Source organism: Haliotis cracherodii, unplaced genomic scaffold (genome assembly GCF_022045235.1).
Source record: "Haliotis cracherodii isolate W230 unplaced genomic scaffold, xgHalCrac1.p SCAF_15, whole genome shotgun sequence".
Classification (NCBI taxonomy): Eukaryota; Metazoa; Mollusca; class Gastropoda; order Lepetellida; family Haliotidae; genus Haliotis; species Haliotis cracherodii.
Window position 1 is genome coordinate 11,924,716 of NW_027266270.1, and position 27,456 is coordinate 11,952,171.

Below are 27,456 nucleotides of genomic sequence, written 5' to 3' on the forward strand. Positions count from 1 at the left end.
AGTGAAGATACATTTAAACATTGAATATCAGTGCACAATGGAATATTCTGTTATTTGCAGTATGTATTACATGTATGTAGTAACACATCAATGAGTCATTATTGAATCTTACTTTTCTGTCACAGCAGCAAGATAAGACAGTCTGTGAGTTTTACGTGAATTTATTGTCAGCATTGAAAGCTAAATGTTTGAACTGAAGAGGATTCATGGTTCATGTTTTTCCGTATTGAAGATCTTCTAATGGTTATTGTAGCGCTATGACAGAATGTTTATCTGTTTTTCAGATTTTTACCTTTAGCGGTTCACACTTCTATGTGGACATACAGGGAAAGAATTTCCTTTGCAATGACATTTGGTGATGCTTTTAAAATAGTTGATTAATGAATCTGAAAGTGGACAAAAGGCTATAATCGGATAACACTATTTATTTTTCTGCTGAATGCAAACTTAACACACAATAACTGCTCATATAACACATTATATAAACCACAAGATTGGCTTGTTAAACACAGCAAACATGGTAACATAGTCAAATAACTTCTTGAAGAACAAAAAAGAAATCTGAAATATATTTTTTATTTTTTCTCCAAGGTATACTAAAAGTCTTGTTTTAATTTTTGTCTAAATTATTAATACTCTTCTTTTTAAGATGTTAACATTTCATGTAATACTGTAATATAAATTTTAGTGTTTAGGCTGTTATGCTTTAAGAGATGGCACTTTTGTCTCTAATCCCAGCCATTGGGAAGATTGCATCCTTCAGTCTGATACAAAATATAGGCAGGGCTAAAAATAGTCATCTAATCCAATCAAAGCCCTATGGGTACTCTGAGTTAGGAAAGGTGCCTGGCAACCAATGCTGGTTGTAAGTGGCAATTTAGTGAATTCGTCAAACTCGGTGTCAATCACTGGATTGTCGGTTCAGACTTGATTATTTACAGCTAGCCATGTTTGGCTTGTCATGAGTCCATTTCAAGTTTTGCCTGGTATGAAAGAAGCATGAAATGTGTCAGGGTGGCAGCAAGTGTTGTTGGTATAGTTTTGGCAATGCAGGGAATCTGGACCTTTAGCTGTTAGACTGAACCAAGAATGTAGTAATCTAGGTTTGAGTGAGGTAGGCCCAGCGAATGACAGAGATTTAGCATGGGTTTTAAACTAAGTAATAAATTAAAGTAGTATTTTTTACTACATTGGGATTTTTAAAGGTCTTTATTTTTATAAATTCACAGTACCTTTACTTTGCATTGAATGAAATAATTTAATACAGAGTATTAATGTCTTTTTATATATCTCTATTGGTCCAACAATTCATTAAAATACAAATTATCTAAAACTACTTTCAAGTGTTATAACCTGGATTGGGGTATTTTTAGTTCAAATTTGGAATTTTTACTGTTATGTTATGTAGACCTGGGGTTGGAATATCAATATCTAAGGCTCCAAGATAAATTGTTGAATAACAGTCAATATGTGAAAAGCTACTGACACAGATGCTGGAGGCAGTAAGTGTTCAAGTAGCTCAATACAACAGCTTGTTCTCAATCAGAAAATGACACATTTTAAAATAAAGCGTGAGGTGATTACATAAGACTAGTGGTCAACAAATAATCAGCCTCTGAGGTACAGCTGCTCCACAGCTGATAAAATGAAACCCATGAGGTACAGCTGATCCACAGCTTATCTACAGCTGATAAAGTGAAACCCATGAGGTACAGCTGATCCACAGCAGATTGAGTGAAACCCATGAGGTACAGCTGATCCACAGCTGGTAATGTGAAACCCATGAGGTACAGCTAAATCCACAGCTGATAAAGTGAAACCCATGAGGTACAGCTGATAAAGTGAAACCCATGAGGTACAGCTGTTCCACAGCTGGTAATGGGAAACCCATGAGGTACAGCTGATCTACAGCTGATAAAGTGAAACCCATGAGGTACACCTGAGATACACTCACTCACTCACTCACTCACTCACTCACTCACTTTATCACTCACTCACTCACTCACTCACTCACTCACTCACTCACTCACTCACTCACTGCTATGAGTGCCCCAGAGCACCTGGTCTGACCTTGGCTAACCTATGGGTAAGACTGCATTCAGTCTCTAGGCGTCTTCATCTGATCAAGTTTATATAGCTAGGGTCACATGACAGGGATTTGATCATTAACATACACACTTCTAACAATAGTTGCTAAGCTTGTTTAGGATGGCTGACCATAGAGGAGCAGGACAATTCAGATCAGGATTAATCAAAGCAGGCTTATGTAGGGATTAGCACCTGGCTGTATAATTAATGGCAATTAAGTAATTCTGTGGCTACTCAATCTTATTAGGATAAGTGTTACATTGGACAATTATTGCCATGATTTGATTAAGACAGATAAACAAACATGGCCAGGATAATATTTACTTCATGTTCAGTTTGTTTTTCGTGGTTTTTGTTTTGATGGTCAGCTGACTATGTTGTCCAGTGCACTTTATTGTCCCTTGTGTCTTTATTTAAAAAAAAATTGTTTAGATTTTTGAAGAATTTATATCTAATATGCTTGTGAATTACTGGAGGTATAACATACAAAACTGGTGTGAACGTGCGGATTTACACAGTATGCACGCTGTTTCTTTTGTGTTTAGGGATCATGGGTGGCCCAGTCGTCTAAGGTGCCTCGATTCGCTGTGCAGAGTTGCATCCCTTGGGCACGCCAGAAACCTATGATTGTGGGTTCGAATCCCAGTTCACCCCGATTATGTTTCTAGGTTTGTCAGAACCATACCCTTGCTTGTGGGTTTCACTGAAGTGGTAAATGTCTGAGACCTGCATCACTTTAGGCTTTCCTCTCACATTAAGCTGACACGTCGCGATATAACTGGAATACTGTTAAAAGCGGGGTTAAATCCAACTCACTCACTCACTCTTTACCTCCATAAATGCAAAACTTATTTATGTCAATTCTTATTTAAGAAATAAACATCATATGGGAGTTTTTTAATGTACAAGAAAACACGGTAGGGAGAATAAACCAGGAGGGATGCATCCCCATGAGATATCAACATTATGTACAGCCTCTTTAAGGATGTTGATAAAATGTACAGGCTTTAAAAATATTTACCCTCATTTTAATAATGATGACTCCCTGAATAGAGTCCGACCTCAGCAATATCGGCCAAGCCCATTTTATGAATAGGTGGGTTAAGTTTGGTATTTCCTGCATATCCTCACAATCCTCGCGTTGATTATCTTCCCAAGGCAAGAGAGTTAACTTGCCTCGGGAAGATGCATGTCTATTACCTGTACCTTTTCTCCTAATACTGATTGTCACATCTCTCCCACTTTTGGAAGCGATTGTTCGCCCACCACGTTTTCCTGCGTACCACAGCTACATCTATATGGAACAACTCCCAAAACACTTCCCTCTAAAAAATAATGTTTCCTAACATATGACATCATCAAGTTGCGAGCTCATATTCGAACCTTCACACATGACGTCATGATAGAGCAATGTTTTATTGTGAAATAAAGCAAGCTTTGTACTTCACTGTTCTTTGCGATTTATTGCGTAGTATCTTAAATAAATAAATACGTCAACAATAATAACTGGGTTAGCAGGGTCCAGGTGAGAGGTTGCGCTGAACATTTGTATAAAGATGGTGACTTTGATGTAAATTCTAAGTCATGGCTTTAGATAATTGTTAGGTATTTAGTATTTACACACATGTTATCATTAGTTTTGTTTTCTTGGCAGTTGGATAGCCTAAGCGTTCGCTCGTCAAGCCAAAGACACGGGTTCGTTTCCCGACATGGGTACGATGTGTGAAGCCCATGTCTGCTGTCCCCTGTGGTGATATTGCTGGAATATTGCTAAAAGCGTAAAAACTCATTCACTCATATAGTTTTCTCCCTGGGTATTCAACATGGTTTTACTCCCTAGGGTCCAGTCTATTGGGTCCAGTCTATCCAGTCTGTTAGGTCCAGTCTATCCAGTCTGTTAGGTATAGTCTATCGGGTCCAGTCTATCCAGTCTGTTGGGTCCAGTCCTTTGGGTCCAGTCTGTCCAGTCTGTTGGGTCTAGTCTATTGGGTCCAGTCTATCCAGTCTGTTGGGTCTAGTCTATTGGGTCCAGTCTATCCAGTCTGTTGGGTCCAGTCCTTTGGGTCCAGTCTATTGGGTATTTGTAAATCAATGAATAAACCTTTTTTAAACGTAATTCTGCTAAAAATGTGGCTTCAAGTGACATCTAATTTATACCTGTCCATATGCAGCCCCAAGTGTGTCACGTATTGCATCAGCTCACAACATCGATGCATGTCTAAGTTGCAATAATTGAGACGCTGCACTTTATTGCATTATTCAATGTAGTAAAGATCATATACATGTTATGCCTGCGATCATGATCAGTTAATAAAGGTCTGTTTAGATGGTATACAGTATTCAAGCTGAATAGTCAGTGCACACCGTCGTTATACTATTGGGTAGATATTCTTTTCATGCATATTTGTGCGCACACAACTCGAAATCAATTGGGTTATGGTGATTTATTGTGCATATTATCTGCAAATATGCAGTTACTCTGAAACTCTGCTAATTGTAGATATGCAAGATTGATATTCAAATATGCATATTCAGTACACATATATCTAAGAAGGAGGTGGTGAGGTGAAATGGGGTTTAACGTCGCGTCCAAGAAGATTATTGCACTTATATAGCGACATGCATGCACGTGTGTGTGTGTGTGTGTGTGTGTGTGTGTGGCTGCTTGTACTAGCCCGGACTGATGCCGATTTATAGTGCTAGCTCACTGAGATACCATGCCGCAGTTTAACATGAATACACCACTCAGACACAGTATACTGACTCTGAGCAGACCAGTCCTTTTTTAAGGCCCCTAATGCTGAGCGCCAGACAGGGTAACAACAAGTACCATCTTTTAACGTCTTTTGGTATGACGCGGTCGGGGATCGAACCCAGGGCCTTCCGCTCTCCGGGCGGACGCTCTACCACTAGACCACGGAGACGGTCCATATCTAAGAAGGAAGAATAAGACTGAATCCTGTTTTCTCAGCTTCCACAAGATTGTAGATTTTAATGTCTTCCTGTTTAGTTTGAAAGAGTATTCGTGAATAAGTGCAGTCTGCTACATGACAGTGAGTGAGTGAGTGAGTTGGGTTTAACGCCGCTTTTAACTGTATTCCAGTTATATCACAGCATGTCAGCTTAATGTGGGAGGAAAGCCCGAAGTGATGCAGGTCTCAGACGTTTACCACTTCGGTGAAACCTGCTACATGACAGAAATATAAAAGTTTTACTGTAAATTTGAAGCAAATAGTCCTATCAATTATACATAGCTTTCAAACAGTGTCTTAATAGCCTGTCAAATGAGTTTTAATGTTTGATAACTAAATCATTTTTAATTGGATTATTAAATTAAAATATTGCTGACACAGCATTAACCAAGTTTCCCTCACTCACTCAATAATATATGTAAATACAAGGTGACACTTATTTACTTTTCAGTGCATTGGTTCAACAAACCTGAGACGAATGAATCATAAAATAAAATGATCAAATTGTCCTTATAGTGAATTAATTGTCTGTCGGTCAAATTGATATTTTATTGACTCAGCATTCTACAGTATTGACACAGTAATGGATGGAAATACCCTGCTGGTGTACAAGAACTGTTGGCAACATTCATGGCACTTGGCACAAAACATATAATAAACCGCGCTCGGCAATATTCCAGCTATATGACGGCGGTCTGTAAAAAATCGAGTCTGGACCAGACAATCCAGTTATTGACATCATGGTACTGGTGCCAGGCTGTAAATAAGTAAATAAAAGTGGATGATTATGATGAAAGTCATTGTCATTATGTTTGTTTGTTTAACACCGCGCTCGGCAATATTCCAGCTATATGACGGCGGTCTGTAAAAAATCGAGTCTGGACCAGACAATCCAGTTATTGACATCATGAGCACAAAACAGACAATCTCCTAGATTAAGTCCAAACTTGCCAAGGCTGCCAAGTACTGGTGCCAGGCTGTAAATAAGTAAATAAAAGTGGATGATTATGATGAAAGTCATTGTCATTATGTTTGTTTGTTTAACACCGCGCTCGGCAATATTCCAGCTATATGACGGCGGTCTGTAAAAAATCGAGTCTGGACCAGACAATCCAGTTATAGACATCATGGTACTGGTGCAAGGCTGTAAATAAGTAAATAAAAGTGGATGATTATGATGAAAGTCATTGTCATTATGTTTGTTTGTTTAACACCGCGCTCGGCAATATTCCAGCTATATGACGGCGGTCTGTAAAAAATCGAGTCTGGACCAGACAATCCAGTTATTGACATCATGGTACTGGTGCCAGGCTGTAAATAAGTAAATAAAAGTGGATGATTATGATGAAAGTCATTGTCATTATGTTTGTTTGTTTAACACCGCGCTCGGCAATATTCCAGCTATATGACGGCGGTCTGTAAAAAATCGAGTCTGGACCAGACAATCCAGTTATTGACATCATGGTACTGGTGCCAGGCTGTAAATAAGTAAATAAAAGTGGATGATTATGATGAAAGTCATTGTCATTATGTTTGTTTGTTTAACACCGCGCTCGGCAATATTCCAGCTATATGACGGCGGTCTGTAAAAAATCGAGTCTGGACCAGACAATCCAGTTATTGACATCATGGTACTGGTGCAAGGCTGTAAATAAGTAAATAAAAGTGGATGATTATGATGAAAGTCATTGTCATTATGTTTGTTTGTTTAACACCGCGCTCGGCAATATTCCAGCTATATGACGGCGGTCTGTAAAAAATCGAGTCTGGACCAGACAATCCAGTTATTGACATCATGGTACTGGTGCCAGGCTGTAAATAAGTAAATAAAAGTGGATGATTATGATGAAAGTCATTGTCATTATGTTTGTTTGTTTAACACCGCGCTCGGCAATATTCCAGCTATATGACGGCGGTCTGTAAAAAATCGAGTCTGGACCAGACAATCCAGTTATTGACATCATGAGCACAAAACAGACAATCTCCTAGATTAAGTCCAAACTTGCCAAGGCTGCCAAGTACTGGTGCCAGGCTGGTGCAAGGAGGGCATCTTTCACATAGTATCACATTAAAGCTATATTTTGACACATGTGAAATCTCTTTATTGTTGGAATAGGATTGAACCCCAGAGGCAGTATAGACTGTGCTGTGATATTCTATCTTTTATAAGAAAGTAAATAAAAGTGGATGATTATGATGAAAGTCATTGTCATTATGTTTGTTTGTTTAACACCGCGCTCGGCAATATTCCAGCTATATGACGGCGGTCTGTAAAAAATCGAGTCTGGACCAGACAATCCAGTTATTGACATCATGAGCATCGATCCACGTAGTTGGGATACAGCAGGTTGCTGAAGACCTATTCAAACCCGGATCTTCACGGGTCCATTGTAATTGTGATGCTCCCGTTGCACATATGCTCGTGCATATATTAAAGAGGTCCTATAGTGGAAAATTTATTTACAGGACATGCTTGTGTTGTAAAAACTGTGCTTGGCTCCTATTTTTCTCAGACAAAAGTGGCACTCCCTCACAAGGATATTATATGGTCGGTCTCGTAATTAGTTTATGTGTGGGGAGCTTTTAAAACTACACACAAGTTAAATATGTTTTCAGAGGACACACAGTAGTGGCCAAATTGTTTAAATGTTGTTGACACTAAAACGCTTTTGTTAATAGTCACGTGTCGATTAGATAACCCTTTTTGTGCTGCTGTTATCTGCAAAAACATGTGAATTATGAACAAGAAAATGTGGACTGTTTTGTAAAGTTAAGGTTTTATAAGGGGGGCGCTTTGCAAAGTTATGGTGTTATATAGGCGGCGCTTTGTAAAGTTATGGTGTTATATAGGGGCGCTTTGTAAAAATATGGTTTTATAAGAGGGGTGCTTTGTAAAGATCCCTTACAGATTGGTCAAGAAGTTGGACAGAGGCTGGTTTGGCATTAGGTAAAATGTTCTTCGTGTTTGGAAAAGACCGACCCAAAGGTGAATTTCGGAGCAGTGTTTACGTACACATGTTCACAACAACAAACAAAGATGAGATCACAAAGCAATCTGATTTCACACCTTAAGCACAAATAAGTCATTTTCATAAATCTCCTTCTGTCAAATGGAAAGCTTTTTGGAAATTATTCAAAGGCATTAGCTGACACAGCTATTTAGTTCTCTTAAAAAAGCTGACATTTTTAGTTAAAGGAAATAATGAATTCCTTTAAAGAGACACAAGGAGAGAGATGGGCAATAAAAGTAACGGTTTACTCTCATTTTCCATATGTATACATTATTAATTCTTAAAATATGACAGGAGTGATTTATTCCATGGGTGGCCCATTTGTTTCAGTAACCAGTATGTCCCTTACCAGAGATTATTGCTTTGAATTGTTTCTTTCTGTTTGTCAGCGTTTGTCACCGTGCTCACGGGTGTCGCCAAAGTGGCAAATGTCTAATAGCCTTTTTATTGCTACATATGTCATATGCTCTGCCATGATATTGATGGAATGTTGCTAAAAAACTAAACTCCTTGTTACTCACTTACCTACTTACATGCTGTTCGACCCGTGAAGATCCGGGATAGACCAGGTCTTCAGCAGCCCATGCTTGCCGTGACCCGTGAAGATCCGGGGTAGAATAGGTCTTCAGCAGCCCATGCTTGCCGTGACCCGTGAAGATCCGGGGTAGAATAGGTCTTCAGCAGCCCATGCTTGCCGTGACCCATGAAGATCCGGGGTAGAATAGGTCTTCAGCAGCCCATGCTTGCCGTGACCCGTGAAGGTCTGGGGTAGAATAGGTCTTCAGCAGCCCATGCTTGCCGTGACCCGTGAAGGTCTGGGGTAGAATAGGTCTTCAGCAGCCCATGCTTGCCGTGACCCATGAAGATCCGGGGTAGAACTGGTCTTCAGCAGCCCATGCTTGCCATGACCCGTGAAGATCCGGGGTAGAATAGGTCTTCAGCAGCCCATGCTTGCCGTGACCCGTGAAGATGCGGGGTAGAATAGGTCTTCAGCAGCCCATGCTTGCCATGACCCGTGAAGATCAGGGGTAGAATAGGTCTTCAGCAGCCCATGCTTGCCGTGACCCGTGAAGGTCTGGGGTAGAATAGGTCTTCAGCAGCCCATGCTTGCCGTGACCCGTGAAGGTCTGGGGTAGAATAGGTCTTCAGCAGCCCATGCTTGCCGTGACCCGTGAAGATCCGGGGTAGAATAGGTCTTCAGCAGCCCATGCTTGCCGTGACCCGTGAAGGTCTGGGGTAGAATAGGTCTTCAGCAGCCCATGCTTGCCGTGACCCGTGAAGGTCTGGGGTAGAATAGGTCTTCAGCAGCCCATGCTTGCCGTGACCCGTGAAGATCCGGGGTAGAATAGGTCTTCAGCAGCCCATGCTTGCCGTGACCCGTGAAGATCCGGGGTAGAATAGGTCTTCAGCAGCCCATGCTTGCCGTGACCCGTGAAGATCCGGGGTAGTATAGGTCTTCAGCAGCCCATGCTTGCCGTGACCCGTGAAGATCCGGGGTAGAATAGGTCTTCAGCAGCCCATGCTTGCCGTGACCCGTGAAGATCTGGGATAGAACAGGTCTTCATCAGCCCATGCTTGCCGTGACCCATGAAGATCCGGGGTAGAATAGGTCTTCAGCAGCCCATGCTTGCCTTTACCCGTGAAGATGCGGGGTAGAATAGGTCTTCAGCAGCCCATGCTTGCCGTAAAAGGCGACTATGCTTGTCGTAAAAGGCGACTAACGGGATCGGGTGGTCAGGCTCGCTGACTTGGTTGATGCATGTCATTGATCCGAATTGCGTGGATCGATGCTCATGATGTCAATCACTGGATTGTCTGGTCCAGACTTGATTATTTACAGACCACCGTTATATGGCTGAAATTTTGCTGAGTGCGGCCTTATACAACAAACAAACAAACAAATCATTTGAAGTGTGTAAATGTTTACAGAAAGCATACTGACATAGAAGTTAGGGTTCTGTCATAATAATATTCAGTGGGTTTCACTTGGTGCAAGTCAGGGGAAAATTGGAATTGAGTTCTGCTGGAGAGAACATAAAACGTTCATCCTTTTTCTATGAGCCCAACTTTATTTCATCATCACAGATGAGACAACCATGAATTTTGCAAAAATATGTAAAATCTGTGCTGGGTTTCTAAAAATCAGTATGACACACATGCGATTGAAAAAATTTCTTTATTACCCATTATTTCTTAATACTTCTGACCCGTGAAGATTCCGGGATAAAATAGGTCTTCAGCAACCCATCCTTGCCGTAAAAGGTGACCATGCTTGTCGTAAAAGGCGACTAACGGGATCGGGTGGTCAGGCTCGCTGACTTGGTTGATGCATTGGATCGATGCTCATGATATTAATCACTGGATTGTCTGGTCCAGACTCAATTATTTACAGACATCCGTCATATAGCTGGAATATTGCTGAGTGCGGCGTTAAACAAGAAACCAACCAACCAACTTTTGAGCTCCTCTTAAGAAAACATACACAGATCACTACTGCCTCCTTAGAAAACCACAATTGTCATGTGACATGAATGCGACCTTACCATAAGATTCGAATGACGTATATGATACAATCTGAATGAAGTTGACAATATTCTGGTATGCTTGAAGTGATATTTGCACTTGTGAACGTAAATGTTTTAGGAACTGTTATTTCTAACCCAATGGGTAATAAATAAGCTTTAATAGTTCATGCATACATGATATATAAAGTATGTTTGTATTAATAGAGTGAATTCATGGGTGAGAAGTATGCTAATTTCTGTTAAAAATATAAGATGTATCAATACTTTGTGAAATATTCATTTCAGGTCAGGGGCTTTCTGCTACCCGAGGGGCGGTTTGGTAGCCTAGTGGTTAAAGCATTTGCTCACCATGCCGAAGGTCCGGGTTCAATTCCCGACATGGGTACAATGTGTGAAGCTTATTTCTGGTGTCCCCCGCCATGATATTGCTGGAATATTGCTAAAAGTAGTGTAAAACCATACTCACTCACTCATTCTGGTACCCGGGGCAGAAACCTATGTTGTGTAACAGGTTCTGCTATTTACAAACAAAACAAGACAGTAAATATTTAATTATTAAGGTCATTTTGAAATGGATTGAGGTTCATTGGCTAAAGATTAATAAAGATCTGGCATAGATCATCAATATTCATGCATTGCCACGATATACGGTGGTCTGATGTTTGTCTCAATCTCTCCTCTGGGCCCATTTTTGAAATTTGACAAGGTTGGTGTAGCATGATAGTGATTTGAGTGAAGGAAGCGAAGATTGGGTCAGGTTCAGTTGACATGGTTAACTCTTTAGGGATATAGAACTTATTCAGGCACAACAGAGCTACTTCCATTAGCATATGATATTTATCCTGTAACCATGGTAACCTGATCTACATATACAGTGCTTTTGAAAAGTCATAAAATCTCACCATGATTGCTTCAGGGTTGGAGCAAGCTGAAATTATGGCAGCAAGTTTGAAGGAATTTTATTTAGCTCACCTGCACGGAAGGGTAAAGTGAGCTTTGTTAAGATGTAATGTCTGTGATCTCTTTATTATTGATCTTATAGAACAATAAGGTCTGAAATTTTGCATGAAAGAACCAAGAAATATTTATTACTTTCTAATAACAAATTTGTTTGATACTTCAATGAAGGCCTTCAGTGAGTGAGTGAGTGAGTATGGTTTTACGCCGCTTTTAGCAATATTCCAGCAATATCACCGGAAATGGGCTTCACACATTGTACCCATGTCGGGAATCGAACCCGGGTCTTCAGCATGACGAGCGAACGCTTTAACCACTAGGCTACCCGACCACCCCCTGAAGGCCTTCAAGTTGCAGACATTAAGCAGACACCGACACCTACATTATTAAATTATATATAGTAAAACGTTTAGAATATGTTAATCCTATTAAAACAATAGTTTCAGATATAATTTTTTCCAATCATGGCATCAAGATTTTATTGGGTTTGGTTAAACTGAATCACTGGTAGGTTTGGAGAAAACATGTGTACAGCTTATTGCTATTTCTGGCTTAGTTTATGAGAAAATAAAGATGGTAATCTTAATCCATATAAAACAATGCCAAGCATTGCAAGAATTACAATTCAAGGGTAAATCATCATGTCTTGTGATGTTTTATCGCAAATTTCACATTTTATTGGGGGTAGCCTAGTGGTTAAAGCGTTAGCTCGTCACGCCGAAGACCCGGGTTTGATTCCCAACATGTGTACAATGTGTGAAGCCCATTTCTGGTGTCCCCCACGGTGATATTGTTGGAATATTGCTAAAAGCGGCGTAAAACAGAACTCACTCACTCACATTTTTATTGACAAAGTTTTTTAATGCGTTGTTCATTCACCTGAAGCGATACAATGTACCTTTTTTACCAACAGAAATATTTTGATGAAAGAGTAGCCTTTGCATTGGCTGACCCCTTTATATAGAGTCATTTTCTGGTCCTCAAAAGTTGGGTTATCTGTATACATACTGTAACTGAAAACTGATGAAAGTGTTGTTAAACCCGACTTACTCACTCACTTGGGGTGAGGTGAGGTGAAATTTGGTTTATCGTCGCGTCCAAGATTATTGCACTTATATAGCGACGGGCATGCATGTGTGTTTTTGTGGCTGCTTGTACTAGTCCGGACTGATGCCGATTTATAGTGCTAGTCCACTGAGATATCATGCCGCAGTTTAACATGAATACCCCACTCAGACACACTATACTGACTCCGAGCCGACCAGTCCTTGTTTTAGCCCCTTAACGCCGAGTGCCAGACAGGGTAACAACAAGTACCATCTTTTAACGTCTTTTGGTATGACGCGGCCGGGGATCGAACTCCGGACCTTCCGCTCTCCAGGTACTTGTCTTGAGAGTTCAGTGTGGGACGTGGCAGTTATTGAGACACTTGTCGTTGTTGCTGTTGTTATCATGACAGAAGGTTAGTGGTGGCATCACATTCACTTGTCTGAAGTGTTTTTTGTGTGTGTTTTCTCCTGCTAAAAAACGACACATTTTCATTTTCATAATCCTCTTGACTACTTGTGGGGATTCTGGGTTAGAAATGGTTCCTAGCAACTCATGCTGGTCATAAAATGTGACGGAATGGATCAGTGACTTGATTGATAGCATGTCCTCGTACCCCACAGCTTGGATCATTGCTCACAATTACGATGTGTGGTCCAGACTTGATTATTTACAGGTCGCTGTCATATACTGGAATATTGCTCAATGCATTGTCAAACAGCAAACATACAAACAAACGAACATGACTCAAGTATAGTGGTATCTGGGGGGGCATATTATGATTGACATGTGCTCTGTATCCGTGAAGATCCGGGGTAGAACAGGCCTTTAGCAACCCATGCTTTCCCTAAGAGGCGACTATACTTGTCGTAAGAGGCGACTAACGGGATCAGGTGATCAGGCTCGCTGACTTGGTTGAAGAATGTCATCGATCCCAATTGCATAGATCAATGCTCATGATATCAATCACTGGATTGCCTGGTCCAGACTCGATTGTTTACAGACCCCTGTCATATAGCTGGAATATTGCTGAGTGCAGCGTTAAACAACAAACGAACAAACAAACAAACAAACAAAAGATGTGCTCTGTCTGTACTCGTCTCTCTGTACCTGCAGGACGTATGAGGGATGGGGAACCGTGACGCTCCCCGAGGGACAGATGGAAGGAAAGAAGGAGGAAGAGGAGGAGAGGTAGGTCCGGTGTGGAAATAATGGCTGTCATATATTTTGGGGGGTGGAGGTGTCTGATGAGAAATGTCTGTATCAAATTTGCCTTCCCTCCCATTTTATTTAACATTTTTTATGCCCTTGACATACATGAACATTTTCTCATGACCCACCCTTCCTATGATAAATGACCAGTCTCTAAATAATGTTCAAGTATATAACATTTTTATTTGAAAAAAACCATAATCTTTTTTCAATTCCCACCCATATAGGTGTGATATATTTTGGCGCGACACCCCACTTGTTCTGTATCAATTTTTCATGTCCCCCCTCCCCCCCTTAATCTCATCAGTCCTCCCTCTCGTATAATACCTTACCTGTCCCCAAACACATACAGGTCGTCTTTAGGTTGTGTCCTAACACCTGGTGCAATGAGATTTAAGGTTGTGTTCAATTTTAATTTATGTATGCATGCATGTAAGTGTGTGGGTACTTGTATGATGTGAGGTTTATAGTCCTATCCTGAGGTACCAAGCCACAGTTTAACATGAGTACTGTACTCCGACATTCTACTGATTTTGAGCTGACCAGTCCTTGTTTTATCTCCTTACTGCTGAGCACCAGGCAGGGTAACAACATGTACCATCTCTTAATGTCTATGGGGCGGTTGGGTAGCCTGGTGGTTAAAGCGTTCGCTCGTCACGCCGAAGACCCGGGTTCGATTCCCGACATGGGTACAATGTGTGAAGCCCATTTCTGGTGTCCCCCGCCATGATATTGCTGGAATATTGCTTAAAGCGGCGTAAAACCATACTCACTCACTTACTCTTAATGTCTATGACGTGGTATGGTGGTTGTGGATGGTGATCCTGGGGATGAGTTAAATAGTTGCTTGCGATAATGGCTGGGATCTCATATTGTTGATTATCCTGTGTATTAAATTCCCATTCCAATAAAATCCTCGGCCTATTTCCCACCATTGTGTTCAAATGCTAAAAATAGCCAGCCAAATTTTTTTCATGATTGAACATAGCACTGTCACGGTATTTGACTCATCTTTGCGTCTTGTAGCTTAAGAACTCTACTCCCCCGTCTGAGTACCCAGATAACAAATCTAAGGGTCTCCTGATTCACTTAAATATCTGAAGGCTCCCTCAGGCAACAACAGTGATTTTGAATGTAGATCTATGCCTGACTCGCATTCAGAAGAGGAACCATGATTTGTTTGTTTGTTTGATTGTTGTTTAATGCAGCGCTTAACAATATTCAGGCTGATATTGGATTGACATGCATCAACCAAGTCAGCGAGCCTGACCACCCGATCCCGTTAGTCGCCTCTTACCACAAGCAGGGTCTGGTTTTAAGGCAAATATGGGTTGCTGAAGACTTATTGTACTGCGGATCTTCACGTAACTTTGATTGGTTGTTGATTTGAAGCTCAAGAGAAATTCTGTCTAAGTTTGTACTAGAGATAGAGATTTTTATATCCATTCCTGAAAATGCTTGAAAAAAATAACTTGTCCCGAGCTTTTCCTGAAATAAAAAAAATGGTTCTCTGACATGCTGGATGTTCTTAGACATGATGTGTGGTAAGGCTCCCCAAAGTATAGCACTCCTTTCAAAGACAAAAACATTGTATGCCTTGAAGTACTTACTGACAATATATTTGTCACTTACAAAAATTAGGTGTCGGTCCATTTTGGTATTATTTTTTCATGATGGTATATTCATGTGATTATCATTCTAATGGTGACATGTTCAAATGACTAAGGGGCCGAGCTTTTGTCATTCTTGGAGGTGGGAGAGTTAAAAACAAAAATGTGTTCCATAAGGGGTTGAAGAATAAAATGTGTCCCCAAGTTTTGCCCCAAACTATTTGATAGCAGGAATTGATGCGATTATCATATTCTATATGGTGGTATCTTCATATGATATATTGGGGCATGGGTGGCCCAGTCGTTTAAGGTGTCGTGATTCACTGTGCAGACTTGTGTCTTTGAGCGCACCAGAAAACTATGATTGTCGGTTCGAATCCCGGTTTGCCCCAATTATGTTTCTAGGTTTGTCAGCACCATACCCGTGCTCATGGGTTTCACCAAAGTGGTAAACGTCTGAGACCTGCATCACATCTGGCTTTCCTCCCACATGAAGCTGATATGCCGTGATATAACTGGAATACTGTTAAAAACTCACTCACTCATATGATATATGGCCTAATTATCCCATACTGTGAAAACACATATTGGTGTTCTTCTGATTATGACTGTCTGTCAAAGACAGTATTACCGACGTACCGTAGAACCCTTTGACTCACGAAGGTTAAATGTTTTGCTTTCTCTAATGATCGAATTCTTAATAGCACTGAATAAACTTGGCAATAAAGTTTTCACTTATGCTTTTCATGGATGCAAGTCCATAAAATCATGTCACAAAAGCATGACATTAGGACTTGCGACGCGTTGCAAGAGAGTGACATTTAACAAGATATTGAAACCTCGAGACCATTGTCGCTTTCGTGGCTGTTTAAATGAAATGTATCTTGTACATTTCAAAGGACTTAATGGGATCAAAGATGGAAATGGACGATAAACCTGTACACCATACTCGTGCAGTTTGTCGACAGTTTATGGTACTTTCACAATTATGAACTCGGCAAACATCAGCCACATGAGGCATATTTGCTCGCGTATTTGGTGTAGATTCTGCGTCCGTTAGTCAGGCGCGTGCACGATGCAAAACATGCGTCACAAACCATTATCAAGCTGTGGTCGATCAATAACCTAGAAATGTACATATAAAGTTTGAGAGTGGGACTGGGGATAAAAGAATGCAAATACTCCAAGGTATTAATGGACTAAAACTGGTCAAGACGGAGTTGGGTCCTTAACTGCTGTTGGAAGCCTATTGAATGAGAATGGTTGTATTTCTTTACCGAGAGGCCAAGCACTGTTCAGGGCCTCCCACCTGTGACAGTGCTCGTCCATATGTTGCGGGGATCACATTGTCCCCGTGCCTGTAGTCTACTTCAAGTCGCCCAGCTGCGACAGGGGGGATAATTTCATCTTTATTCTCATCGACTTTTCTCAAGACTTTGTGGATAATATTATTACCTACAATTGTAAACTGGGAATAACTTAAACTCGGCGGCTGACATTTGACAATTGTTGCTGCCCTGGTGTATAATTAGAATCAAACTGGGTCGTCACATCTTTGAGATTGGAGCTTTTAGAGAAATATATTTTGAGTGATAAATTTTTGATGTAACAGTATCTTTTCAAATTTGAATTCTTAGTTGCCTGATGTTTTGAAAATTTTAATTTTAAATATTTGGTTTATGGTTGTGTAATTATTGGTTTAATTGATTTCTTTTGTAGCTGTCTGATAATTTACTGATCATTTTGTGTTTAGTGATTGAAAACCTGACAAGTAATGTGTGTAGGTCTGCATTGAAAGCTATGTCAAAGATCCTTCACATAATAATGAAATTAAATGTCTAAAGATTAAAGGTGGCCAAGGATTCAATTTCTATTATCAAACCTCAAGGATTTGAGGAGCCCTTTTGCAGCATTCAAAGGATCAAATCAATGTACTATTTGACATCAATAAGTTTAAAATCCATATTTGTAAAAAAAAATGATAAATCACATTATTTCCACAATAAACATGATAAGCATTAAATATATTTACCTACAAAGACAAATTAATTTGTCATCAATAAGACCAAACCTTAAAAAGATGCATTGGTGATTAATTACACATATGTATAAGTTTCAATAATTAACAAAAAGATTTGTCAGCTGAAAGACGCTAGTCCATTAGTTTCTATTACTGTTGACAGTAAAGGATGACATGGTAGAAACACACATTATAATGCTCGTCAATTTCAATGTTAATTTCATTTGGCCCATATGTCTGAAACACAGATACGCCTCCTACCGAGGAAAGGGTGTGGCACTTCTGTCTTTCCTTACTTCATCTGTAAGTCGGAACGCATGGAACGCATGCTTCTTAGCTTGGCCTAGATGGAAGATGCTGACAATGTTGTCGTGTTCAGTGATACGGTTTGATGAGATTTTATTCCTGGCTGGGAAGCTCTAATTAGTGAACCTCAAGCAAAGGCTTCATGCCATGTCATAAGAGGTTGATATGTGTGACTAGTTTTGAGAAGGCCTAATCAGATTATTTTCAGCGAGACAACGTATATTTCACGATCATAACCTGCATGGGGGATTATTCAAATCTGATAATTACAATTTCATGGTGTTATTCATTAAGGGAAAGAGAAGTCTTTGGTGGTGTGTTCCAAATGCATAACAAGTTTATGGAAACAGACTATTTCATTACTATGAAGTTTGTCTGCTTTTAGTTATTTAAGGTAACCTTAGACATGATGATAATAAAACAGAGACTGCTCCAGACTGTCATATTGTATGTAACGTTGAATAATTCTGTGTTTTTATATTGCTGTTTGATGGACTCGTGGGGATTCCGGCTAAGAATATAGGTCCCCTGCAACCTTTTCTGGTTGTTAGAAGCGACTTAATGGATTGTGTGACTTTGTTGATGCATGTCATGGGGGGGTTAGAAATTAACACTAGCGTGCTAACACATTCAGATTCAGATTCATTCATTTACCTGAAACCACCCATGGTGGTAAATGAGCACAATATATCATAAACATTAGATACATGTACATGAAACAATTTAAGACATTGTATACATAGTTTGCAGGTTTAAATTAACATCAGGATGAAGGGTTTTAGAGGTAAATATACATACATTTTGCAAGTTTTTAGTGCTGTTGTTGGGAAAATAGTCTTGCTAATTTATGGGTATTTGGGATCTAATAAAAATATTCGGGTATGTGTAGAATTCTGTAGAGAGCAAAGAATTCACATTTAAATAGATAATGATATTCATCAGCTACTGCAGGGGCTAGCACAAATTCTTGTTGAACTTGTACAAATTTCCAAATTTTCCCATTGTTTCAGCATTACAAGGTCAATTTATCTTTCCCCGGGCTAGTAAAACTTTTGAGTTTAGTTTTAACCCTGTCATCGTGTCCCATTTAGGTGGATTATAGTTCATGATGTCAATCACTGTATTGTCTGGTCCTGATTATTTACAGGCTTGCCTTGTATAGCTGGAATATTGCTGAGCCGGCGTTAAACCACAAACGTGGCATATTGATGGCTGGATATATGTAACTATTAACCAGTAAATATTCCCATCAACTCTGTGTGGAATGGTGATTTGTTTTTATGTTAATGAAAAATGGTAGTAAATATTGTATATGCCACAGGTCCTATCATAACTTTACACAGTTTCACTAAATGTTTTCTTGTGATCTAATAGCAAACCTTATGATTCTTTTGCACCAAATTTTGTGTGTGAAATATGACAAAATGCTTTAAACAGTCAGTCAGTTATAGCACAGGATTGAGATGATATTTTTTCCTTCACACCTGCAAAATCAGATATTTTTTAAATCAAAACTATGAGAATAAATATGTTCTGGGGAAAAAACTCCTTAGACTTAGACTATTTAAATCCTTTAAACGACAAAAAGATTTGTCATCCTTAGATAATTTTATACGTCAAAGAAATCAATATAAAAATGTTACTTGTGAAAAAAAGAAATAGTATCAAGGAGACATCAAAAGCGCAATTGTTAATACATGTAACATACATAATGGTAAATTGTTCTGGCCTTTCGTTGAAGCGTTTATCTAACACTCAGCCTACTCTAAAACTGGACATTAACATAAACCAGTGGTTCAAGTACTTTCATGGTATGCTTAAAACTAAATCTGATACAAGAAGATGAATGTTTAAATACGAACACCGATCAGCTTGCAGAGTCTATTCTTGACTCTCCCATTTCCAAGAGGAAGTAGGCGGTCGGGTAGCCTAGTGGTAAAAGCGTTCGCTCATCACGCCGAAGACCTGGGTTCGATTCCCGACATGGGTACAATGTGTGAAGCCCATTTGTGGTGTCCCCCGCCGTGATATTGCTGGAATATTGCTAAAAGCGGCGTAAAACCATACTCACTCACTCACTCACTTCAAGAGGAAGTTATTAATTCTATTAATTCATCAAAATAGGTAAATCAGCTGGTGCAGACAAACTTATAACTGAAATGTTTAAATATGCCCAGGATATACTATGTCCAATCTTGACTTTATTATTTACTGCAATGTTTGATACTGCATACTTTCCTTCTATGTGGACACATGGAGTTATTGTTTCCCTCCACAAAAAGGGTGATACTAAAATACCAGCCAACTACAGAGGTATAACAATACTGCATACTTTCCTTCTATGTGGACACATGGAGTTATTGTTCCCCTCCACAAAAAGGGTGATACTAAAATACCAGCCAACTACAGAGGTATAATAATACTGCATACTGTCCTTCTATGTGGACACATGGAGTTATTGTTCCCCTCCACAAAAAGGGTGATACTAAAATACCAGCCAACTACAGAGGTATAACAATACTGCATACTTTCCTTCTATGTGGACACATGGAGTTATTGTTTCTCTCCACAACAAGGGTGATACTAAAATACCAGCCAACTACAGAGGTATAATAATACTGCATACTTTCCTTCTGTGTGGACACATGGAGTTATTGTTCCCCTCCACAAAAAGGGTGATACTAAAATACCAGCCAACTACAGAGGTATAATAATACTGCATACGTTCCTTCTATGTGGACACATGGAGTTATTATTCCCCTCCACAACAAGGGTGATACTAAAATACCAGCCAACTACAGAGGTATAATAATACTGCATACTTTCCTTCTGTGTGGACACATGGAGTTATTATTCCCCTCCACAAAAAGGGTGATACTAAAATACCAGCCAACTACAGAGGTATAATAATACTGCATACGTTCCTTCTATGTGGACACATGGAGTTATTATTCCCCTCCACAAAAAGGGTGATACTAAAATACCAGCCAACTACAGAGGTATAACAATACTGCATACTTTCCTTCTATGTGGACACATGGAGTTATTGTTTCTCTCCACAAAAAGGGTGATACTAAAATACCAGCCAACTACAGAGGTATAATAATACTGCATACTTTCCTTCTGTGTGGACACATGGAGTTATTGTTCCCCTCCACAAAAAGGGTGATACTTAAATACCAGCCAACTACAGAGGTATAATAATACTGCATACGTTCCTTCTATGTGGACACATGGAGTTATTGTTTCTCTCCACAAAAAGGGTGATACTAAAATACCAGCCAACTACAGAGGTATAATAATACTGCATACTTTCCTTCTGTGTGGACACATGGAGTTATTGTTCCCCTCCACAAAAAGGGTGATACTTAAATACCAGCCAACTACAGAGGTATAATAATACTGAGTAATTCTAGTAAAGTCTACAATAACATTAAATAAGAGGTTACTGTTTTGGGGTGAATCATGTGATAGATTTGTCGAATCTCAGGCTGGCTTTCATCAGGGCTACTCTACAGTTGACAATATTTTTATATTGCAATCTATCATTCGGCGATATTTCGGTAAAAAGAGAAGTAAAGTGTATACACTATTTGAAGACTTCTTCAAGGCTTTCAACTCTATTGATAGATCAAAATTGTGGCGCGTATGAAACGTACACAGAGTCTCGCCAAAGATGTATAAAAATATCCAATCTATTTATGAATATGTTATCTCCTGTGTTAAACATGAAAACCAACTTTCAGATTTTTTTCCGTGTAATATTGGAGTCCGTCAAGGCTGTATACTAAGCCCCTTTCTGTTTAATATGTTCAATAATGTCTTGGCTCTAGATATTGAATCCAAATGTGAACCACGAATCCAGTTCCATCCAGAACTTCTTCAGCTGTTTTTATTATTGTTTGCGGACGATGTAACTCTAATTGCTGATATTGTATTTGGCCTACAGAAGAGCATTAATGTTCTGAAAGATTTTTGCCATTGATATTCATTAACTGTTAACTTTGATAAAACTAAAGTAATGGTGTTCAGTAAAGGAGGAATGTTGTCTAAAAATGAAAAATTGTATTATGGAGATGTCAGATTGGAATGTGTTTCTTCTTATAAATATTTGGGTGTATCATTCTCAAAAACTTTAAATTGGTCTAACCATGTATGCAATGCTGCACTTCAGACCAAAAAAAGCATTGTTTGGTATTTTAAAATCACTCAGGAATGTAAAACCATTTGATTACAAAGTATTTTTCAAAATATATGATATCAAAGTAGCACCAGTATTGTTATATGGAGCTGAAATTTGGGGCTTAATACAAAGAAATTGAACAGATCCATTTATTAGCATGCAAACAATTTTTAGGCATTAAGTCTTCAACACCCTGTCATGTCGTAAGAGTGAGTGAGTGAGTGAGTTTGGTTTAATGCCGCTTTTAACAGTATTCCAGTTATATCGTGGCGTGTCAGCTTAATGTGGGAGGAAAGCCTGAAGTGATGCAGGTCTCAGACGTTTACCACTTCGATGAAACCCACGAGCACGGGTATGGTGCTGACAAACCTAGAAACATAATCGGGGCGAACCGGGATTCGAACCCACAATCATAGGTTACTGGCGTGCCCAAGGGACGCAACTCTGCACAGAGAATCGCGGCGCCTTAGACGACTGGGCCACCCGCGCCCCCCACATGTCGTAAGAAGCGAATGTGGTCAATAACCTTTGTACATTTCAGCATATAAGCATTGTATTACTTACTGGTGTAAGGTTATATCTATGCCTAATAGTCGTTACCCAAGAAAGAGCTATTATCTGTTGTTTACTGAAGCTGTAAATGGCACGATTAATTGGGTATCCAAGGTTAAAAATACCTTATATAAATTTGGTTTCGGCTATGTTTGGGGAAACCAATCAGTTTCTTATCCAAAACTATTTATATTTGAATTTGTATCACGGTTAAAATATATCCATGAACAAGAATGACATTCAGATATTGCTAGTAGTCCGAAAATGCATACATATTCTATATTTAAATCAAATTTTTGTGTTGAACCGTATCTTCTAAATATCAGTATTGATAAATGTGGTACTGCGCTTTCCCGCTATTGTTGTATTTCTCATACACTCCATATTGAAGTGGGGAGATATCATAATGTCCCAAGAGACCAAAGACTTTGTAACCTCTGTAACATTGGTCTTATCGAAGACAAATATCATTTTCTGTTAATTTGTAAAACATATAACAATCTTAGAAACAAATATATTCCGGGAAAATATTATGTTCATCCTACATTACATAAATTTAACATATTGTTGTCATCATGCCATGCTGAAACCATGATAAACCTCTCATTATATATATTCCATGCCATGAATATCAGAAGCTTATTAAAGTCCATTGTGGACCTGACTATCTAAATGTACAATGGGCCGATGGCCTACAGTGCGAAATGAATAAAGGAATATCGAACAAATGACCAGAAATGACTAACAAGGATGTAACAAATGAACAGAAATGACTAACAAGGATGTAACAAATGAACAGAAATGACTAACAAGGATGTAACAAATGAACAGAAATGACTAACAAGGATGTAACAAATGAACAGAAATGACTAACAAGGATGTAACAAATGAACAGAAATAACTAACAAGGATGTAACAAATGAACAGATATAACTAACAAGGATGTAACAAATGAACAGAAATGACTAACAAGGATGTAACAAATGAACAGAAATGACTAACAAGGGTATAACAAATGAACAGAAATGACTAACAAGGGTATAACAAATGAACAGAAATGACTAACAAGGATGTAACAAATGACCAGAAATGACTAACAAGGATGTAACAAATGAACAGAAATGACTAACAAGGGTATAACAAATGAACAGAAATGACTAACAAGGGTATAACAAATGAACAGAAATGACCAACAAGGGTATAACAAATGAACAGAAATGACTAACAAGGATGTAACAAATGAACAGAAATGACTAACAAGGATGTAATAAATGAACAGAAATGACTAACAAGGATATAACAAATGAACAGAAATGACTAACAAGGATGTAACAAATGAACAGAAATGACTAACAAGGATGTAACAAATGAACAGAAATGACTAACAAGGATATAACAAATGAACAGAAATGACCAACAAGGGTATAACAAATGAACAGAAATGACTAACAAGGATGTAACAAATGAACAGAAATGACTAACAAGGATGTAACAAATGAACAGAAATGACTAACAAGGATATAATAAATGAACAGAAATGACTAACAAGGATGTAACAAATGAACAGAAATGACTAACAAGGATGTAACAAATGACCAGAAATGACTAACAAGGATGTAATAAATGACCAGAAATGACTAACAAGGTTGTAACAAATGAACAGAAATGACTAACAAGGATATAATAAATGAATAGAAATAACTAACAAGGTTGTAACAAATGAACAGAAATGACTAACAAGGATATAATAAATGAACAGAAATGACTAACAAGGTTGTAACAAATGAACAGAAATGACTAACAAGGATGTAACAAATGAACAGAAATGACTAACAAGGATATAATAAATGAATAGAAATAACTAACAAGGTTGTAACAAATGAACAGAAATGACTAACAAGGATATAATAAATGAACAGAAATGACTAACAAGGTTGTAACAAATGAACAGAAATGACTAACAAGGATGTAACAAATGAACAGAAATGACTAACAAGGGTATAACAAATGAACAGAAATGACTAACAAGGATGTAACAAATGAACAGAAATGACTAACAAGGATGTAACAAATGAACAGAAATGACTAACAAGGATATAATAAATGAATAGAAATAACTAACAAGGTTGTAACAAATGAACAGAAATGACTAACAAGGATATAATAAATGAACAGAAATGACTAACAAGGTTGTAACACATGAACAGATATGACTAACAAGGATGTAACAGATGAACAGAAATGACTAACAAGGATATAAGAAATGAACAGAACTGACTAACAAGGTTGTAACAAATGAACAGACATGACTACCAAGGGTGTAACAAATGATCAGAAATGACTAACAAGGATATAACAAATGAACAGAAATGACTAACAAGGATATAATAAATGACCAGACATGACTAACAAGGATGTAACAAATGATCAGAAATGACTAACAAGGATGTAACAAATGACCAGAAATGACTAACAAGGATATAACAAATGAACAGACATGACTAACAAGGGTATAACAAATGAATAGAAATGACTAACAAGGATGTAACAAATGAACAGAAATGACCAACAAGGGTATAACAAATGAATAGAAATGACTAACAAGGATGTAACAAATGAACAGAAATGACTAACAAGGATGTAACAAATGAACAGAAATGACTAACAAGGGTATAACAAATGACCAGAAATGACTAACAATGACTTGTCAGTATACCTGCTGATACTACTACGCATGTTGCTACTGCTGCTAACTTTACACAAGACCTGGTGCACGGATGGCCCAGTTATCTAAAGTGGCACAATAGCTGTGCAGAGCTGTGTCACTTCGGTGTGCCAGAAATCTATGATCATGGTTTGAATCCCCGATTCTGTTTCTAGGTTTGGCAGCACCATACCCGTGCTTGTGGGCTTCACTATTGTGGTAAACGTCTGAGACCTGCATCACTTCGGGCTTTCCTCCCTCATTAAGCTGACACGCCGTGATATAGCTTAGGTACTGTTCAAAATGGCATTCATACCTCATTCAATCTGAAAGAAACGGCAAAATCTGTGTAATTAATGCTTTAATATTTCAACGACAAATCAGTATGACTTAAATTGTAACTAATCTGACATCATTTTAATTCCCATTATGTGCTGATTTATTTGGCAGTATGCCAATTAACATAGATAACATTGCATTATGTTTTGTATGAAAAATACGCACACAGAATTTTAAGAGGGAGGTTTCCTAAATATCGTAATCCTATCTCAGTCAAGTTTACTGCCCACAACAAACTGCCTACACTTGGTTTTCAAAAGGGGGTCTGGACCTCCTGGAACCCCCTCTGAATCCGCCCATGAAAAACATGTTGCAGTTTACTGTTATCGCGAAGTCAGTGGACCGTGGACTGTGCAGTATATTTATTCAGTCCTGGCGGCACACCAGGAAGACAACTATGCAGCTATGAAATGTATTTTACATTATTTTTATCCACATCCTGTATCTGTTGCAGCGAGGACCTGCATTACCATGTGTGGCTTTGTTAACAAGATCACATTACGTCAGTCATGTAATCAGATGGGTTGTTTGCCACGTGGGAAGGGTGCACTTCTGAGATGCATTGTGCACCAGATGGTGCTGACAATTTGCACACTTTGAGTTTCTGCTGTGAGGTGTTGGGTGTCACAAGTACTTTAATGTCAAATCTTTGACTAGTTAATTTTCATGACAGGATGACTATGTTGGTGTGGAGAGGACATGCTTGACATGTTTTGTTAAGGTGCGGTGAGATAGGCTCTAGTTGAAGCATGTGATGGCCGCAAGAAAGGCCTGGGTTTGAATAATACCTTCAGGCACAAAACCCTTTTCTTGTGTCCTTGTGATGTTGCAACATTACTTGTTGGTTTGTTGTTTGACACCGCTCTCAGCAATATTCCAGCTATATGATGGTGGTCTGTAAATAATCAAGTCTGGACCAGACAATCCAGTGACTGATATCATGAGCATCGATCTACGCAATTGGGATCGATGACATTCTTTTACCAAGTCAGCGAGCCTGACCAAACTATCCCGTTAGTCGCCTCTTACGACAAGCATAGTCGCCTTTTACGGCAAGCATGGGTTGCTGAAGACCTATTCTACCCCGGATCTTCACGGGTCTGAAGACCTATTCTACCCGGAATCTTCATGGGTCTGAAGACCCCTTCTACCCCGGATCTTCACGGGTCTGAAGACCTATTCTGCACCGGATCTTCATGGGTCTAAAGACCTATTCTACCCCGGATCTTCATGGGTCTGAAGACCTATTCTACCCCAGATCTTCGCGGGTCTAAAGACCTATTCTAACCCTGATCTTCATGGGTCTGAAGACCTATTCTACCCCAGATCTTCAGGGGTATAAAGACCTATTCTACCCTGGATCTCCACGGGTCTGAAGACCTATTCTACCCCGGATCTTCACGCAATATTACTAAGTGGTGGGAAACAATAAACAATTAATTACTCTTGGCGAGGTCAAAGTCAATGTTGCGGCCTCGGTCAGGTCACACCACCTCAGGGGTCGGGTCTTTGGGTCCTTGTTTTTCACATATTTACCTCGTCGAGAGTAATCATTCGTTTTGTTTTACCGAAAGCACTTTAAATTTTATGAAGCCTTTGAACCATCTTGTCAACATTTACTGCTTTATGAAACCATGAGAATGGGTAGGGTGGTTACAGCCCTGGAATCAAAGTCAAGGCAAGATTTGTGATTCAAACATCAGCTTATCCTAGCATGGCTAAGGGACTCAACTCTGCAGGGAGTTTTAGCCTTGCACTTCGTGGCCTACCATGCTCCAGTGAATTGAGTAATGGAAGAACTGGTGCCATAGAAATACCCGTTTGATCTTACAATGGGTCAGGACCCGTGAAGATTCCGGGGTAGAATAGGTCTTCAGCAACCCATGCTTGACGTAAAAGGCTAGAAAACTGGATCGGGTGGTCAGGCTCG

At 39.2% G+C, this 27,456-nt stretch overlaps 1 protein-coding gene across 3 annotated transcripts in view; it reads left to right on the forward strand.

Moving 5' to 3' along the window:
- LOC139462289 (tRNA (guanine-N(7)-)-methyltransferase non-catalytic subunit wdr4-like) overlaps positions 1-27,456 on the forward strand; it is a 162,158-nt gene that overhangs the window by 6,229 nt on the left and 128,473 nt on the right. For all 3 annotated transcript variants that reach the window (XM_071243909.1, XM_071243907.1, XM_071243910.1), the window contains one exon: positions 13,717-13,791. In XM_071243909.1, coding sequence (XP_071100010.1) covers positions 13,717-13,791 — 75 coding nt within the window. The remainder of the gene's footprint in view (positions 1-13,716; positions 13,792-27,456) is intronic.